The 19,562-nt window shown below is 58.1% G+C and overlaps 1 protein-coding gene across 1 annotated transcript; it reads right to left on the reverse strand.

Annotated features, from left to right (window-relative positions):
- Positions 1-237: 237 nt before the first annotated feature.
- On the reverse strand, positions 238-15,345 carry LOC135285081 (protein-arginine deiminase type-1-like). The gene is made up of 16 exons (XM_064397009.1): positions 15,123-15,345; positions 11,990-12,164; positions 11,064-11,133; positions 9,668-9,729; positions 8,863-8,980; positions 8,659-8,784; positions 7,516-7,691; positions 7,332-7,435; positions 6,595-6,718; positions 5,620-5,727; positions 5,386-5,537; positions 2,211-2,355; positions 1,713-1,806; positions 1,244-1,323; positions 680-805; positions 238-599 (listed from the first exon to the last, which is right to left on the reverse strand). Exons 1-16 carry the CDS (start codon positions 15,212-15,214, stop codon positions 366-368), a joined length of 1,986 nt encoding a protein of 661 aa, XP_064253079.1. The 5' UTR covers positions 15,215-15,345; the 3' UTR covers positions 238-365.
- Between the last annotated feature and the right edge of the window lie 4,217 nt (positions 15,346-19,562).

A 19,562-nucleotide genomic window follows, 5' to 3' on the forward strand; every position in this document is an offset into this window, starting at 1 on the left:
ACAGGGAATTTTGGGGGCGTCAGCAGCTGCAAAGCCGCGGGCAGGGACTCCGTGACCCCGCGGCCGTGGGATGGGGCCCGCACCCCCCGGAGCAGCCTCCCCACCCCCGCTGTGCCCACCAGCCCCAAACCAAGCCCCGTGCCCAAAACCGGGCTCCAAACATCTTCACCCCTGGAGGGGAGGAGGGAAGGACGAGAGACGGGAAAGCGCTGCCCCCTCAGTGTCCGTGAAGCTTTATTGGCCAAACCCGAGCTGCCGGTGCTTTCCCGGTGCAGGAAATGCACCTTCCCCTTGGGCTGCAGGAAATGCACCTTCCCCTGCAGGACCAGGGTCAGGGCACCAGGGGGGTCAGGGCACCAGGGGGGTCAGGGCACCATGTGCCACCACTTGAAGGCGAAGGGCTTGCGGCGCACGTTGGTGCCGCAGTGAACATCCCCCGACAGGACGTGGTAGGAGAAGAAGTCGTCGATGAAGGTGCAGGAGAGGCCCAGCGGCTCCAGCAGCTCCCGCACGCGCTGCTCCAGGCAGCAGCGCCCGCCCACCACGGGCCCGAAGGGCTTGGGGATGCCCAGGTGCCGGCCCAGCACCAGCATGTTCACCTGGAGCAGCGCGGGGAGTCCAGCAGGGATCAGTCCCTGGGGACTGGGATCGGGGCAGGGTTGTGGGGTCGGGGTCTCACCATGTCCGGGAAGAGCGCGTCGGCGCGGGAGTTGGTCAGGATGAAGAGCTGCGGGATGTCCACGATGTCCTGCTCGCTCAGCCCCAGCTCCTGCTTCAGCAGGTCACGGTTCCAGTCGATGCAGCGCTGCGGGAAGGACCGGAACTGCCATTCCTGCCCTCCACATCCCGCCCACGGACCCTGCTGGATCCTGCCTGGATCCCACCCCATCCAAGGGAACAACCTCCCACCCCATCCCTGTGGACACATTCCCATCCCATCCCACCCCATCCCATCCCATCCACCCCATCCCATCCCATCCATCCATCCCATCCCGTCCCGTCCCGTCCCGTCCCGTCCCGTCCCGTCCCGTCCCGTCCCGTCCCATCCCATCCCATCCCATCCCATCCCATCCCATCCCATCCCATCCCATCCCATCCCATCCCATCCTCTCTTTCCTTTCAGCTGCCACCTGCCTTTGGTCATCTCCCTCTCCTCGCCCCCTCCAGGCCCTCCGGCCATTCCCCAGGACCCCAATCCCACCCGTGCACCCCAGAACCCCCGGAATGAGGCCCGGGGTCCCACCTGCACGTGGCGGTTGTCGCTGCGCAGGGACTCGTCCGCCAGGATCTCGTCGATGCTCTTCTTCTCAGTGCCCTTCATCCCTGGGGTGTGGGAGCGGTCAGGGACAGAGGGATGGACAGCGGGATGGACACTGGGATGGACAGCGGGATGGACACTGGGAATGGACAGGGGGATGGACACTGGGAATGGACAGCAGGATGGACAGTGGGATGGACAGTGGGATGGACAGCGGGATGGACACTGGGAATGGACACTGGGATGGACAGTGGGATGGACAGAGGGATGGACAGCGGGATGGACACTGGGAATGGACACTGGGAATGGGCACTGGGATGGACAGCAGGATGGGCACTGGGAATGGACAGTGGGATGGACAGCAGGATGGACACTGGGAATGGATACGTGGAAGGGAGAGCAAAAGGGACAGCAGGAATGCCGCTCCCTAGGGATGTCCTCAGGCAGCCCTCACCGATGAACTGCGTGGCCTCCCCGTGCCCCTGCTGCTGCTTCTCCTTGAAGAGTTTGTAGCAGGCGTTGGGACTGGCCAGGAGCAGCCGGAATCCCTGCGGGACAGAGCCCGGGGGTCACCCCTGGTGTGGGGGATGAAACACCCCAGAGTCCAGCTGGGAGGCACCACGGCCATCCCAAACCCAGCCCCGGGCCTTGAGATGCCCACGGAGATCCCAAATCCACCCCAGGGCTATGAGATGCCCACAGAGATCCCAAATCCATCTCTGGGCCATGAGATGCTCACAGCAATCCCAAATTCATCCCCCTGGGCTGTGAGATGCCTATGGAGATCCCAAATCCATCCCTGGGCCATGAGATGCCCATGCCAATCCCAAACCCATCCCCCTGGGCCGCCCCAAAGGGGCTCCATCCCCCAGAGCTCCCGGAAGGACAAACAGCTGCCAGAGGGGATTTTTGGGGTGCTGGGAAGAGCCCAGGGAGGCTGCGGGGTCGGCACCTTCCTGTCCAGGGCAGGGACGAAGGTGAGGAACTCGTCCACGTGGCCCACGCTGAGCCACTCCGAGTAGACCTCGAGCGGCGCCTGCACCGTCTGCGCGAAGAGGAAATCCCGCACGGCGCGGCACATCCTGCGGCCGGCCATCCTGCGGGACAGGCTGCGTGGGCACCGCTCCCGCCCCAAACCCCCGCCCCAAAGCGTGCTCCCTGCCCCAAAACTCCTGCCCCAAAGCGTGCTCCCTGCCATAAAACCCCTGCCCCAAAACCTGCTCCCTGCCCCAAAACCTGCTCCCTGCCCCACAACCTGCTCCCTGCCCCAAAGCGTGCTCCCCACCCCAAAACCTTCGCCCCAAAACCTGCTCCCTGCCCCAAAACCCCGGCCCCAAAACATGCTCTCCTCCTTAAAACCCACTCCCCAAAATCCCCTCCCTGCCACACAACCTGCTCCCTGCCCCACAACCCCTGCCTCACAACCTGCTCCCTGCCCCAAAACCCCCGCCCCAAAACCCCCTCCCCAAAACCTGCTCCCTGCCCCAAAACCTCTGCCCCAAAACCTGCTCTCCTCCCTAAAACCCACTCCCCAAAATCCCCTACCTGCCCCAAAACCTACTCCCTGCCCCAAAACTCGCTCCCCTCCCCAAAACCCACTCCCCACCCCAAAATCTGCTCCCCAAAATCTCCTCCCTGCCCCACAACCTGCTCCCTGCCCCAAAACCCCCGCCCCAAAACCTGTTCTCCTCCCTAAAATCCACTCCCCAAAATCCCCTCCCCACCCCAAAACTCGCTCCCCTCCCTAAAACCTGCTTCCCACCCCAAAACCTACTCCTCAAAATCCCCTCCCCAAAACCCACTCCCCAAAACCCACTCCCCCAAATTCTCCCCAAAATCCACTCTCCAAAATCCCCTCCCCGCCCCAAAATCCCCTCCCCAACCCCCCCGATCACCACGAGGCTCATTTTTATCCTGCTTTTGAGGGAAAATGGCCCAAGCTACATTATAGACGTCCACGTATTTAAATACATGTAATCATATAAATTATAGATGGTTCTGCTTTAATACAGATTTATCTGCCTAATGGCCCAATTATGTGTCATTATGTCTGTTTTATATTAATATAGTCCTGTGTCATATATAAATTGTGGTAATATATGCACATTATATAAATATATATTGCTAAATCCTCATATAAATGTATCAATATTTATTACTAGATCCTTATGTTATATAAACATATAAATATAAATATATAGTTAAATCAATATATAAATATATATAACTAAATCCCTATTTTATAGAAATATATATTACTAGATCCCTAATATTACATAAATATATCAACAAAACTCCCTGTGTTTTAGATAAATACATCGATATATCCCTGTATTATATATAAAGTGTGATAATATATTCATATTATATAAACATGTACTGCTAAATCCCTGTATTATATAAATATATCAATATAAATAGATATCACTAGATCCCTAATATTGCATAAATATATCGGTGTATCTCCCTGTATTTCAGATAAATGCATCAATATATCCCTAGAATATATGTACTGTTAATATATTCAGTTATAGAAATGTTATAGAAATTTCTAATGTTATAGAAAGATATACTGCTAAATGCCTATATTATTTAAATATATATATTGTTAAATCCATATATTGTATAAATATATATTACTAAATCCCTATTTTATATAAACATATATTACTAGATCCCTACTATTTCATAAATATATCAGTGTATCTCCCTGTATTTTGGATAAATACATTGATATATCCCTATATTGCATATAAAGGGTGTAAATGTGTACATTATATAAGTATATATTGCTAAATCCCTATAAATATATCAGTACAAATATCTATTATTAGATCCCTAATATTCCATAGATAGATCAGCGCATCTCCCTGTATTTTGGATAAATACATCACTATATCCCCTCGTTTTCCATAAACAATCTCCAGGCCGGATCTGTCTGTAGGGATGGGATCACTCCATGCCCGGTTCTGCTCGGGCACCTCTGGGATGGGTTTTTCCCATCCCTGCGATTCCCAAATCCCACCTCACTTCGGTGTGAGGGCCAAGTTTTCTTAGACAGAACGGGCTGGGAAGACGTTAATTAAATTCCTGGTAATGAGGGACCATGGAGGCCCCATGGGGCTGGGACAATCCCATTTCCCTGCCTCTGGAAGCAGCGCGAGCCGCGGGATGGGACGGGAGCGTCCCGTGGGGTTTTGGGATGGAGCGGGGTTGTTTTCCCCGGAAAATGCCCTCCTTTGTGGAGGCTTCGCAGGGAGCTTTGTTCCCGCGGGGCTCCGAGCACCGCCCGCCCGGGCACAACAATCCCCGGTTATTTGGGATTTCCCGGGCACAACAATCCCCGGTTATTCGGGATTTCCCGGGCACAACAATCCCCGGTTATTCGGGATTTCCCGGGCACAACAATCCCCGGTTATTCGGGATTTCACCCTGGCCTGGGCTCCCCCGCTCCTCTGCCAAAGAACAAACCCAGCCCGGGTGTGCGGGGTTGGGGAAAAAGGGGTGAAAACGGAGGAAAAAGGGGAAAATGAGAAATGGGAAAAAGGAAAAAGGGGAAAAGGGAAAAAGGGGAAAAGGGGAAAAGAGGAAAAGGGGAAAATGGGAAAATGGGAAAATGGGAAAGTGGGAAAATGGGAAAGTGGGAAAATGGGAAAATGGGAAAAAGGGAAAGTGGGAAAATGGGAAAAAGGGAAAAGGAGAAAATGGGAAAAAGAGAAAACAGGAAAACAAGAGCCGGGTTTTGTGAGGGTCAGAGGAGCAGCCGTGGGGTTTGCCTACAAAATCTGGGATTTGATGGGGATCGGGGCCAGGCTTTTTCTCTGAGAGGTTCCTGAGGGACAGTTTTGGGAGTTCCTGAGGGCGGGTTTTGGGGAGCTCCTGAGGGACAGTTTTGGGAGCTCCCAAGGGACAGTTTTGGGAGCTCCCAAGGGAGGGTTTTGGGAGCTCCCAAGGGCGGGTTTTGGGAGCTCCCGAGGGAGGGTTTTGGGAGCTCCCAAGGGCGGGTTTTGGGAGCTCCCGAGGGAGGGTTTTGGGAGCTCCCAAGGGCGGGTTTTGGGAGCTCCCAAGGGAGGGTTTTGGGAGCTCCCAAGGGCGGGTTTTGGGAGCTCCCAAGGAGGGGTGCTCACCAGGGCAGGGGGCTGCCGATGAGGATCCGCCCCAGCGGGTACTCCTTGCCCCGCACGGTCACTGGCGGGCTCACGTCCAGGTTCCCGAAGGAATCCAGGCTGGTCACGTTCTTCCCAGGGGGCTCCCGGGTCACGTAGCCAAAATCTGGGCCCTGGGAAAGAGGGAAGAGGTGCCAAGGACCTCCTGTGTGGGGCTTTTGGGGGAAAAGGGGGGATTTCAACAAAAAGACACACCAGGATCTTCTTAAAAGCGAAATCCTTCAGGCCTCTGTTCCTGGGAGAGTCGAAGACCACGGGGAAGGTTTTGTGTGGAGCTTCCACGTAGCCGAACTCCAGCTCATCCTGTGGGAAGGAGACGAGGAGGAGGAAGGCTCTGGGGACTGATAGGAATCTCCACCAGGGAGGTGGGGAGGGTGAGGCAGGAAATGGGGCGAGCCTGGCAAAGCCCAGCCTAAACCACCGGGGAGGCTCCTGCCCAACCCTCCCAGGTGACGCCACAGCCATGGCATCCTCCTGGGGTCCCCCTGGCACTGGGACCCTCCTGCACAGCCCCACGGGGTGACACCACAGCCATGGCATCCTCCTGGGGTCCCCCTGGCACTGGGACCCTCCTGCCCAGCCCCACGGGGTGACACCACAGCCATGGCATCCTCCTGGGGTCCCCCTGGCACTGGGACCCTCCTGCCCAGCCCCACATGGCCCCCCTTTCAATGGGGTCCCCTCGTACAGTGAGGTCACTCTCAAGGTGTCCCTTGGGTCCCTCTTCCACAGCACCACGGGGACGCCCTTGAAATGTCCCACAGGGTCCCTTTTGCAGCAGGGACCCCTTGTAATGTCCCATGGGGGCCCTTTTGCAGTGGGGTCTGCTTTGCAATGTCCCATGGGGTCCTTGCAATGGGGTCACCCTCAAAAGCCCCACGGGGTCCCTTTTGCAATGGGGTCTTTCCTGCAGTGTCCCATGGGCCAATGGAGCAATGGAACAGTGTCCCATGGGACAATCCCTCTTGCAATGTCCCCACAGGGTCCCCTCCCTCACTGGGGTCCCCCTTGCAGTGGGGCCCCTCCTGCACAGCCCCACGGGGTCCCTGTCCCGGTGCCCCTCTGTGTCCCTGTTGCCAGGCTGGGCTCCCTGGCCCATCCCTGGCATTCCAGGAGCTGCCCAAGCCACAGGGGGTCTCAGCTGTGCCCGGGGGGCCGGGGGGGGCTGACCTGGATCCAGCGGTCGCTGCGCGAGTCCTGCTCGGAGCACACGGTCAGTTTGCAGTTGGCTTTCCGCAGCAGCGCCCGCAGCCCCTCCAGGAAGGCCTCGTTGGAATCCGAGCCCTGCTTGATGCTGGGGGGACAGCGAGGGGCCGGGGCTGCGAGGGGGATCATGGGGAGCCCCCAAAACCCCGAGCCCACAGCTCGTTCCTCAACCCTGAACACCCTGGGCAACATTCCATGGGAATGGAGCTGGAGAGGGAACTCCAGCCTTGGTGGGATTGGAGCTGGAGAGGGAACTCCAGCCTTGGTGGGATTGGAGCTGGAGAGGGAATTCCAGCCTTGGTGGGATTGGAGCTGGAGAGAGAGGGAACTCCAGCCTTGGTGGGATTGGAGCTGGAGAGGGAACTCCAGCCTTTCTCCCTGGAATTTAAACACCCCAGGCAGCATTCCTGCATGGAATTGGACCTGGAGAAGGTCTTCCAGCATTTCTCCTTGGGATTTAAATGCCCTGGGCAACATTCCTGCATGGGAATGGACCTGGAGAGGGAACTCCAGCCGCTCTCCTTGGGATGGAAATTACTCCCCCAGCAGCAGCTGGCTCCCTTCCCAAACATCCACAGTCAGGAATGCCTGAGCCTGGCTCAGCTGGGGCCCCACACAGACAGGAAGGGTGGGGAACTCCTCCCTGGAGAGTGCCCCAGGGCAGGGGACACCTCTGTCCACGGCGGGGACACCCCTCCTACCTGCAGACAAAGACCTCCAGGGGCTGCTGGGTGTTGGGCGTCATGATCCAGGGCGCCACGCGGAACACCACGGTGTCCGTGAAGATCGGCGTGCCCGGCGAGTCCTGGTGGAGCCAAAACGGAGCCTGGGACCTCCACCACGGGGGGGTTTGCTAGGGGAGGGGTGGGGCTGACCCCCCCGTACCTTATGGGGCACCTCCAGCAGGCTGGCACTGAAGGACACGAGGCCGGTGAAGCCCCTGTCGGGGAACGCCAGCCCCTCCACGTAGAAGGTGCTGTCCCCGTGGCCAGCATGGTCCAGCACGTAGGAGAGCTTGTCCGGGCCCAGCACGGGCTTGTAGAGCGGGTGGGCATCGCCACCTGGAGAAACCCAAACTCAGCAGCCTGGAGAACCCCGGATTCCCACCCTGAACTCAGCCTGGAGAACCTGGGATTCCCACCCTGAACTCAGCCTGGAGAACCCTGGATTCCCACCCCAAACTCAGCCTGGAGAACCTGGGATTCCCACCCCAAACTCAGCCTGGAGAACCTGGGATTCCCACCCTGAATTCAGCCTGGAGAACCTGGGATTCCCACCCTGAACTCAGCAGCCTGGAGAACCTGGGATTCTCACCCTGAACTCAGCAGCCTGGAGAACCTGGGATTCTCACCCTGAACTCAGCCTGGAGAACCTGGGATTCCCACCCTGAACTCAGCCTGGAGAACCCTGGATTCCCACCCCGAATTCAGCAGCCTGGAGAAGCCCAGGTTCCCACAGCCTGCCCACAGGGGGACACACCAGCAGCAGGAGGAGGAGGAGGTGGCTGGTGCCCAAGGGCGGCAGAGGAGCCTCCTCCTCCTCCTCCTCCTTCCTGGGGAACACTCTTGATCTTCCCAGGACAAAGAGGACTCCGTCCCCTCGGGTCCAGCCCTTTCAAGGTGCGTGGCTCTGGCTGAGGATCTAATGACACCCTTGGCTCCCCGGACCTGATTTTCGTCACGGAGCTGCCGGGGATCCAACTGTTCAAAGGCGTAGGGCGCTGCCCAACGGGATGGGCTGCTTGGCTGCTTGGCTCCCTGCCCGAGCCAAAACAGTGCCGGGAGCCACGTGGGGGTTCCCGCGCCATGGGAATGTCAAAATTCCAGCCCTCATTGGGAAAAGCCTCTTTGGAGCCTTCTCCCCCTTGGTTTTTCCCATACGGCCCCACCCTGTGCAACAGCAGAAGAGCTTTGGGGGTAAAAGGGTGATTACAGCAAATAGGGGCGCCCCAATGAACAAAACCTGGGGGGCTGGCTGTCCTTGGGGTCACGGGGGCTGCTGGGGGCAGGGGGAGGCAGAGGCACTCACGGACGGCGTGGAACACCCGCACTTTGTCCGCGTCGCTCTCGGGGACGTGCAGCACCACCGGGTACTCGGCGAAGATGGCACTGGGGCCCTGGGTCCGCAGCAGCATCACCGACATGTCCTGGAGGTCTGGGGGGCACAGGAGACACGGAGGGAGGGGATGGCAGCAGGGAAGCCCCCAGGGAGCCCCTCGGGGTCACAGCCCACCTGTCGGGGTGCGTATGTCCGCCTGGCCGCTGTCCGTGCCCCCCGCGCCGGGGCTGTCCCGGTCACAGTTGACCAACAGCACGGCCCCTTGTCCATCCGGGCCCCACGTCCACTTGGCCTGGAGGAGAAGCACCGAGAGGGGACAGGAGCAGGAGTTTCCCCACCCTGGGCTGAGGAGAGCCCCGTGCTTGGAGGAGAATGCGACTGCGCCGCGAGGAGCCACCAGCGCCGCTCCAAACGGCAGCTCCAGCAGGGCCTGCACGGGCTGCTCCGAGATTTTATCTCCCAGCCAGGCTGGAAGTGCCTCCAGCCTCGCCTGGACACGGCTGCAGCGCTTCTGGAAGCTCAGCCCATCTTGATACCAATTTACGCCACCGATCAGGCTGCGGTTAATTAGCCCGGCTGGGCTGTGGTTAATTAGCCTGGCTTGAGGGCCTGGGCACAGGCAGATGTGTGGCCAAAGGGGGAAATCTCCTGCTGTTTGATCAACTCATTCAGAGGCACCTTTGGTGCCCAAAAAGGAAAAGAAAAAGAGAAAGGAGATGGAAGAGAAAGGGAAGAAAAAGGGAAGAAAAAGGGAAGAAAAAGCCAAGAGTTTTCTCCTACAGGATCCTCAGGGCCAGGCTGTAGCTGCAGGCGGTTTTGGCATGGAATAGGAAAATAAATCCTTTTCCTGCTCAATTAGTAGGTTGAGGATCTGCCGGGCGTTTGCCCTCACGCAGACACCTCCCAGGTCCCTGTGCCCCCTGGAGATTTTCCAGGAAGAGGCTGGCGATGGATCCGCCCTCCAGGACGCTCTCCTCACCTTGTCCTTGCCCTTGCTCTTCACCCGGCCGCTCCGGCTCCAGTCCACATCCAGGGACACCTCTGGAACAGCGAGAGGGAAGGAAGCCATGGCCAGGGGATGAGCTCTCAGGGCCATTTTGGGCTCCTCCTTGGCACCATGACCCCACACCAACCCCACCTCATGCCCCCAAAGCTGCTCCAGACAATGATTCCAACAGAACAGGAGAAGAAAATCCAACCCAATGGCTTTGCCATGACTTTCCCTCTTTGATCTCCAGCTGTCTCCTCTCATTTTGGTTCCCCCAAGCAGGGACATCCCCACTTCATGGCAGATTTTATGTTTTCATAGCATTTTTTCATGGCAGATTTTGTTTTCTTGCCATTTTTTATGTTTCCGTGGCAGATTTTATGTTTTCATGGCAGATTTTACGTTTTCACCCACTTCCTAATGACTGTCCTGTTTTCCACGAAGCCAAAACACAGTGGAGGCACAAAAATGCATTTTCATTGTAGTTGAGCAAATACCCAGATGATTTCTAGGAAGTCTGAGAAGGGCTTTCCTCCACAGAGCTCTTCTTGCCCCAGATTTCTGCCTCTGCTGCAGAGATTTACCAGTGACCTCATCCAAACCCCACCTCAATCCTAACCCAAAAACTCCTCCAGATGGGACACACAAAGTGTGGAAAACACAGGGATTGTTCTCCCTGGGGCAGAGAGGACGACATGGAAAAGCCAGGAGGGAAACTCTAAATCCAACAAAGAGAAGAACATTTGGAAGGCAAAATCCCTGTGGCCAGTGGTGGCCCCAGTTGGCTCCAGCAGGGCCCATCGGCCATGGGACATGGGAAACCTTCAGCCTCTCCAGGGGCAATTTTGGGAGGCGTAGGCATGACTTGGGGACACAGGTCAGACTGTCATATGAACGCTTCAGAAAATCCCAAATTTAGGGTAATTAATCCATCCAAGTGGAGACTTCTGCACCCAGACCGGTTGTCTAGACTCCCTTTGTAGTCAGCAGGGGAGAGCAGGCATTTGGAGGGGATGATTCACCTCACCCTAAACTCCTGAAATAGGTCAGGCACCGCTTTGGTGCCGATCCCTCTCCCCTCACTGCCACGGAGGAGGTGCCGGCCGGAGCTGGGTGAGGAGATCTCCCGTGGATCCTCTTCTCACAAGGAGCCACCTCAGCAGGCACAGGAGGATGCTCCTGGGTGGGGACACAGCCCAGCCTCTGTCTCTCCCACACCATATAAGGCAGTGTTTAATTAATAATGGTTTAATTATTTTCCTCTTGCTCGTCAGCATCGGTGAACACCCAAACCTTTATTGCCTGTGGCCCCCGAGGAACTCCAGCCTCGTGGATCCAGCCAGATCCCAAGAGACCAGGAATTCCCCGAGCCTTGGTGGGCACCTACCAACACAGGTGAGGTACAGCCAGGCCACCGCCAGCTCGTGGCCCTCGCGGTCGTAGTAGGAGATCTTCACCTGTGGAGACATCCCCACACCGTGACCCACATCTCACCAGGGTGGTGGGATCTCCATTCCCACATCCCATGGAGCCAGTGGGATCTCCATCCCCACACCGTGACGCACATCTCACCAGGGTGGTGGGATCTCCATCCCCACACCGTGACCCACATCTCACCAGGGTGGTGGGATCTCCATCCCCACATCCCGCTGGCCAGCGGGATCTCCATCCCCACACCCCATGGAGCCAGCAGGACCTCCATCCCCACACCGTGACCCCCATCCCACCGGGCTGGTGGAATCTCCATCCCCACACCGTGACCCCCATCCCACCGGGCTGGTGGAATCTCCATCCCCACACCGTGACCCCCATCCCACCGGGCTGGTGGAATCTCCATCCCCACACCGTGACCCACACCCCTCCAGGCTGGCAGGATCTCCATCCCCACACCCCACCAGGCTGGTGGGATCTCTGCCCTCCCAGGATCCTGGGATGAGCTGGGAAGGGCCCCACAAGGCTCACTGCTCCAGCCCCTGCCTGCCCACCCAGCTGGGCCCCAGGAAGTCCATCCCGGCCATTCACCATTAATCACGGTTTATTGGAACCCTCTCTGCCAGCTTCAGCACAAAATCGGGCCTGCAAAAAGTCAGACTTGGGGTGTTTTTTACTGCCTGGCACCGACTTGTGCAACCACTGCGATGTCACCATTAAGGCACCAAGTGGGACCTTCTCCTTCTGGGTTTCATTTTCGTCAGTGCCAATTACACAACTCTGCTCGAGCTTTTCCCGTAAAAAACCTCGTCAGTATAACTTAGAAATCCTTGAGTTTTCCTAAGAAATTTCACTTATTTCCCCACGTGAACAGCATCTGACCTGGTTGTCATCGACAGTCCTGCTGGTGACATCGATGGTCACCACCACCTCGATGTCGGGATCCAGGGGCCACCGGGAGTCCAGGCTGGGCTTTGTGGTGGGGCTGTGGATCATGTGCACCGTCACCGCCGGCGTGGCGTACACGTCAAAGGACGCGGCACCTTTCGGGATGGACCTGGAACAGAGCAACCTCGGGTCAGAAACCACGGAGCCAAGTCTCCAAACCTGGAATTAAACCCAGCCACGACTGGGCGGGAGGGGCCCCAAGACCATCTCCGGGTGATGAAATGGTTCCTGGAGTTCCACGCGTGGGACCTCTGTGGCAGTGTTGGGCAAGCCCAGCTCCCGCTGCAGCTCCGGCACGTCCGGCCGTGGTTTATCCCACATCCAACCTCCCCCTGCAACCACGAGAAACTCCCCGAATTTCAGTGTCCCGTCACAAAACCCCAGCAGGGAAAAAGCCGGGATGATTTCCATGCCAACCACGCATGGAGGTGGGTGTTGTGGGAGCATCCCGTGACCCGAGGGATGCTCGGGCTGGAGCGGAGCCTGGATCCGGGCACGCAGCGCCCGCGCCCGGCTCCGTGACACCCTCGGGAGCCTTTGAAGTGCTGCTCCCTGCTCATTACAGCCCCGGCCGCCCCATCCCGGCAGCCCTGACTGCTCCCGCTCCCCCGGCTGCGTCCCAGGGGGAGCCAGGTGGGAACTTCGGCAGCGAGAACGTAAAAATCACAACACCAAAACCCCGCCGCGGCAGGGATTTATCCCCAGTGTTGCTCTTGGCGTGGTGTCCCCGGTGCCTCCAGCAGCTTGTGAGGAGATTAAGGCATTCCATGGGCTTGGCATCCCCATCTGGAACACCCCATGAAGCTGTGGATCCAGGGAATGCTGGATCCCATCCCAACACCCCGCAAAGCTGTGGATCACAGGGATGCTGGATTCCATCCCAAACACCCCACGAAGCCATGGATCCAGGGGATGTTGGATCCCATCCAGAGCACCCCATGAAGCCACGGATCCACGGGATGCCGGGATCCCGCAGATCTGGGGCTCTTTGCCATGGGTTTGTGGCCCTCCCACCTCAGCAGCACCACCCAAATTCCTAATGAGCTCCACATTCTGCCCCACACAGCCCAAAACTGATGAATCCATCACTGAATTCCCCGCATCTGGTGCTCCCCAGGAATAAAATGATCCCATTTGTCAGCTGGAAGAGCCTCCACCATCTGCTCTTTGGGACCACGGCTCAAATTTATTACCAAGAAGCCAAATTACCCCATTTGGGCTCCATGTTTAAATAGGACTGAGGGGGCTCCAAGTCCAAAAGCAGGACAAAAAATTTGTAGATAATGGGTTTTCTACATTCCCATCTGCATGAGGGAGGACATGAGGCTGTTTTAGGGCAGCCAGAGCTCTGTGAGGGGACGGTGGCACATCCTGGCCCGGCTCCAGTGCTCCATCCTGATAATTGCCTGGATGCGATGCCGACCAGCCGGGCCTGCGTTCTCTGTCATTATAAATGTGATTTATTAAATAATGACACTGTGGCAGCAGGGCAGGGAGGGCTGCCTATCTGCCCAATAAAGCCACCCCATATTTAATTCTGCAAAAATCCCTTTTCCTGACGCTGCCCGTGCACAGCCGCCGCTGGATTTTTTCTGCCTGAGCCACACATTTTATTCCTCCTCCCGTTTTAGCTCCAAGTTGCTCGTCTTGAATTGCTCTTGCCCAATGTTCTTAGAGCCAGAAATAGACCCGGGCTTAGCCAGGGTGTGCTCGGGCTTTGCCTCCAAACCATCCTGGCCCGGCTCCACTGCAATGCCTCGAGCCAACATTCCACCTTTGGATGAGCCCTGTGTAGGATAATATCCCCAAAAATGAGCTCCCTGTAGGATATTATCCCCAAAAATGAGCTCCCTGTGGGACATCATCCCCAAAAATGAGCTCCCTGTAGGATATTATCCCCAAAAATGAGCTCCCTGTAGGATATTATCCCCAAAAATGAGCTCCCTGTGGGACATCATCCCCAAAAGTGAGCTCCCTGTGGGATATCATCCACAAAACCAGAGTTTTGGGGTGAGGTCCCCAAGGGACATCATCCCCTAAAACACACACAGTGGGACATCATCCCTAAAAAAAACTTGGATGAGTTCCCCATGGACATCATCCCCCAAAGCACACCCAGCTCTGGAGGGACCTGTCCCCCCAAAGCCTTGGGTGAACTCCTGATGATCTCCAAGTCCCTCACCACCTGTTCCTCCTCCAAACCCATCCCAAAGCCCTGAAGCTCTGCAGAACATGCCAAGATGCCACGATGCTGGGCAAACCCATCCCAAATCCTGGTGGCTCCAGGGAACACTCCAGGGTGCCCCAACCCTGAGAAAACCCATCCCAAATCCCTGGTTGGGATGCCCCAATCCTGATCAAACCCATCCCAAACCCCTGCCTGGGATGTCCCAATCCTGATCAAACCCATCCCAAATCCCTGGCCAGGATGTCCCAATCCTGATCAAACCTATCCCAAATCCCTGGCTGCAATATCCCAATCCTGATCAAACCCATCCCAAATCCCTGGCTGCAATATCCCAATCCTGATCAAACCCATCCCAAATCCCTGGTTGGGATGCCCCAATCCTGATCAAACCCATCCCAAATCCCAGCCCTAGATACCCCAATCCTGATCAAACCCATCCCAAATCCCTGGTTGGGATGCCCCAATCCTGATCAAACCCATCCCAAATCCCTGGTTGGGATGCCCCAATCCTGATCAAACCCATCCCAAATCCCTGGCCAGGATGTCCCAATACTGATCAAACCCATCCCAAATCCCTGCCTGGGATGTCCCAATCCTGATCAAACCCATCCCAAATCCCAGCCCTAGATGCCCCAATCCTGATCAAACTCATCCCAAATCCCTGGCTGCAATATCCCAATCCTGATCAAACCCATCCCAAATCCCTGGTTGGGATGCCCCAATCCTGATCAAACCCATCCCAAATCCCTGGTTGGGATGCCCCAGTCCTGATCAAACCCATCCCAAATCCCTGGTTGGGATGCTCCAGTCCCAGTCCAGCCCATCCCAAGCCCCAGCAGCTCCGTGGAACACGCCAGGCTGCCCCGTGCCCGGCCTTACCGGCGCGTGTCCAGGAAGACCTCGGTGCCCAGCACGCAGACGCCGCGGGCGGCGTGGCTGGTGGACATGGGCACGACGTGTCGCGGGGCCATGGCGAGCCGGGCACGGCCGCATGGGCAGGGAGCTCCGCCGGCTGTGCCGGGAAACCAGCAGGACTGGATTAAAAGGCTCGGGAAGGTAACTCCTCCTTCCCGGGATGACGGGGTTCGGCCGGGGGACCCTGGTTCCACCTCCGTGCCGAGATGGAGCTGATAGGGCAGCCCCGGGGCGGCTCCAGGGGGACAGCAGGGGACAGCCAGCCCTGCTGGATGCTCCTCAGTGGGGGTTTGGGTTTATTCCCCTCTTTTGGTTCCTCCCCAGCTCCATCTCAAGCCCCGCAGCTCATGCATTAAACATTCCCGCTCCCCCGGCAGCGCAGGGTGGTTGTTTGGGGTTATTACAATGCTGTCATTAAAACCGGGCATTTTCTTTAAAACACCCCAAATTTTCCAGCCGGCCTCTCTGGGCCGGGTGAGTCACGGCCCCAGCTGCAGCAGCAGGGCCATGCCTGAGTAGAGCTGAACAAAAGGAAATGTTTGCTCAGGTCCTTCCCATCCCAACCATCCCGAGGACGGGAGGGACGGGCAGGGAGAACTGGTTATGGGGCAGGCGGGGAAGGGGAAAACACCAACAGCAACAACCAGAGGCTTCCCAAGGAAACTCAGACTCCTCTGGGTCTGGCTCGGACCTGGAGCTTCAGGGGAATGGAGGGGTTCCAGGCCGAGCTCCCACGGGAAGCTGTCAGTGCTGCAGATATCCATCGCTCTCCGGGCCATCCCAGCCCGGAGGATTTGCCTGCCTGGGAGCAGGGAATCCCTGCTGGAGCAGGAGGAGGGAGCTCTGCCTGTGGGGATGGAGGGAGCAGCTCCAGAGGGTCCTTTTATTTTACTTTATATATATTACTATATTCTAAAACTTTAAATTTTCTACTCTGTGATATTATACACTTTTAATTAACTACACACTCATCATTTTAGTGTTATTAATCAATTATGGAAGCTTTCTTTACTGCTTTAGGTTAAATGCAGTTTTCTCGAGTTAGAGTTTGTTAGTACAAAAGTTTAAAGTTCTCAGCATCCAGAACTCCAACATCTCACGGCTCATTCCCAGGGAATGGGGTGGGATATGCTCAGGACAGGGAATGGGAGGATGGGATGTGTTCAGGACAGGGAATGGAAAGGGCAGGATGTGTTTGGGACAGGGAATGGGAAGGAGAGGGCTGGGAAAGGCCAAACCCCTGTGGGGAGCAGCAGGAAAAGGCCCAGGGGAGGCGGGCAGAGCTCAGAGGAGCCAAAGCCAGCCCTGCACCGAGCTGCACGTCCTCAGCTGCTGGAGCAGGGAATTCCCTGTGGGATCAAACTGCTGGGATGAGCCCGGCCTGGCTCCAGGAAAGAACAGGGAAAGGGCTCCCTCCTACTTAAAACTGCAGCACCCACCCCCAGCTCCGTGTCTCACACCCCAGAACAGCTTCAGGAATTGGAGGAGCCTGGAGGAGCAGCCAGGATGCTCCAGCAGGGAATGCTGGTGGCATTTCCAGGCTCTCCCAGGCTTCACTCGCTGGAGATTTTGGATAAGAACCCATTTTCCACAGCCCAGCACCACCCAAACTCCTGCTGGGAGTGGTGTTGGCCCTCCAGGTCTTCCTGGAAGCACCAGCCCTGGTGGATCCCTGGACTGGGAGCTGGAATGGTGGAGTGGCCCCAGAGGGCCGGGCTCCCCAGTGGAGGCTACTGGTTGCCCTGGTTTGTACTGGGCAGGGGCTGGGGCCGTGCCCCGAGCCTGCTCGGCTGGTTTGGGCCGAGGGATGGACAGGAGCACTCCTGGGGATGGACAGGAGCACTCCTGGGATGGACAGGAGCACACCTGGGATGGACAGGAGCATTCCTGGGGATGGACAGGAGCACTCCTGGGATGGACAGGAGCATTCCTGGGGATGGACAGGAGCACACCTGGGATGGACAGGAGCATTCCTGGGGATGGACAGGAGCACACCTGGGATGGACAGGAGCACTCCTGGGGATGGACAGGAGCACTCCTGGGGATGGACAGGAGCACTCCCGGGGATGGACAGGAGCACTCCTGGGGATGGACAGGAGCACTCCTGGGGATGGACAGGAGCACTCCCGGGGATGGACAGGAGCACTCCTAGGGATGGACAGGAGCACTCCTGGGGATGGACAGGAGCACTCCCGGGGATGGACAGGAGCACTCCTGGGGATGGACAGGAGCACTCCTGGGGATGGACAGGAGCACTCCCGGGGATGGACAGGAGCACTCCTAGGGATGGACAGGAGCACACCTGGGGATGGACAGGAGCACTCCCGGGGATGGACAGGAGCACTCCTGGGGATGGACAGGAGCACTCCCGGGGATGGACAGGAGCACTCCTAGGGATGGACAGGAGCACTCCTGGGGATGGACAGGAGCACTCCTGGGGATGGACAGGAGCACTCCTAGGGATGGACAGGAGCACACCTGGGGATGGACAGGAGCATTCCTGGGGATGGACAGGAGCACTCCTGGGATGGACAGGAGCACTCCTGGGGATGGACAGGAGCACACCTGGGATGGACAGGAGCACACCTGGGATGGACAGGAGCACTCCTAGGGATGGACAGGAGCACTCCCGGGGATGGACAGGAGCATTCCTGGGGATGGACAGGAGCACACCTGGGATGGACAGGAGCACACCTGGGGATGGACAGGAGCACTCCTGGGGATGGACAGGAGCACACCTGGGGATGGACAGGAGCACACCTGGGGATGGACAGGAGCACTCCTGGGGCTGGGACAGCGGGATTGGGGCACTCTGTGATCTGCAGGGAGGGGAGCTCAGCACTGCCAGGAGCAGAGTGTGAGCTGGGACGGCTGTGCTCCCCAAAATCCAGCGGGGTCGCAGCCCTGGGCACGGAGAGCCCAGACCTCCAGGGCCGGGTGGGTTTTGCAGCTCAGTCCCAGCCCGTTCTGAGCCGCTGCGGATCTCGCCCGGCCCCGAGCACCGGCAGGTTTTGGGTGGAACCTGCGCTCCCTCCTCTTCCTCCTGCAGCTGCCATCGGCTTCGACGTGCCGTGCTCGGGGACAGGAGGCTTTGGAGCCACCCGGCCCGGCCGGAGCTCAGCGCTTCTCCCTAATTACAGCCTGTCCTGGGAAAGTGGCACATGACAGACAGATCCCGCCTGTCCTTCACACCAGGGAGCCTGGGCAGCCTGCTCCGGGGGTGCCTTTGGCTTTCCCCCAGTCCCAGACTCTTCCCTTCCCCAAGCCCAGAGTCTTTTCCCCAATCCCCTTTTCCCGAATCCCAGCCCTTTTTCCCCAATCCCAGTCCGTCCCAAGCCCCCCCGAACGCCCCCAGGAACCCCAGGAACAGCCGGATCCCCCCGGGGCGTTGCTCCTCGCCCATCCTGCAGCACCACTCTGCCAAGGAAAGTTCGATAATCTTCCTAAGCCGATAATTACAGCTCGTTAATTACAGCTGGTTAATTACCCCGCATGCAGAATTGCAGGCAGGAGCCTTTACGAGCCGTGTCAGCCTAATTACCTGCGCAGGGCGAGACATCGAACCAGTTATCAAACCCCGCCGGGCTCGGCAGGGCTTGGGGCTCCTCAAGGGTTTCCTTTAGATTTTTTTAGGGTTTATTTATGTTTTCTTTTGGCTGCAGCATCCCAGGCAGGCAGGGAAGACTCGCATCTCCCATCCCACCTGGGAGCAAGGGAAAAAGAGCAGCAGGCAGGTTCGGGGCAGGAAAAAATTCTGGGAAAACCCAGAATTTGGGTTGGTGGGAAGCGTGGAAAACACCCGGAGTGCCCAAGCACCCCAAAACCCGCTCCGTCCCTTTCTCTGCCCCAAAGAAAGGCGGCTGCCCGCAGGAGGCTCCGGAGCTGCCGATCCCAGAGCGAAGCGTCCCGGAAAAGCAGAACAGCAATTTTCCCTGCGGCTGGAGCCGGGCCCCGGCTGTGCCCCAGCCCTGCCCCACAAACCTCCCGCCCTGCCCCACAGATGTCCCGCTCAGCCCCAGCGCGGCCCCGGCTCTGCCCCAGCGCCTCCATCCCGAATTCCCGAATTCCCGAACTCCGGGCAGGCGCGGGCAGCGCCCGGCCGGGCACGGGCACCTGTTGGCACCTCCCGAGGGCGGAAGGTCGGCCTGGAGCCGCCGGGAAACATTCCCCTCCCACTCCCCGGAATTCCGAGCCTGCAGCGCGGAGCCAGAACGACCCCGGAGCCCCGACGGGCACCCGGGGAGGGCAAATCCCGAGCTCCAGCTCCGGGAAAACCTCGGGAATAGAGCGAGGGGGCTGCTCCCGAACTCCAGGCTGGGATCTGCTCCCAGCTCCTGGGAATCCGGGCGGGTAGCGCTGCCCCGGCAGAGGGAAGTTCGGGCAGAGCAGCTCCCGGTCCGGTCT

The sequence above is a fragment of the Passer domesticus genome, chromosome 22, assembly GCF_036417665.1.
Source record: "Passer domesticus isolate bPasDom1 chromosome 22, bPasDom1.hap1, whole genome shotgun sequence".
NCBI lineage: Eukaryota > Metazoa > Chordata > Aves > Passeriformes > Passeridae > Passer > Passer domesticus.

Bases quoted from the DNA above. Each gene is read 5' to 3' on its own strand.
- LOC135285081 (XM_064397009.1), bottom strand. From the start codon at position 15,214: ATGGCCCCGCGACACGTCGTGCCCATGTCCACCAGCCACGCCGCCCGC. The intron at 8,785-8,862 runs GTGGGCTGTGAC...TGTGCCCCCCAG, and splicing joins GGACATACGCACCCCGACAG to ACCTCCAGGACATGTCGGTG. The intron at 5,538-5,619 runs GTGTGTCTTTTT...CCTCTTTCCCAG, and splicing joins TCGCTTTTAAGAAGATCCTG to GGCCCAGATTTTGGCTACGT.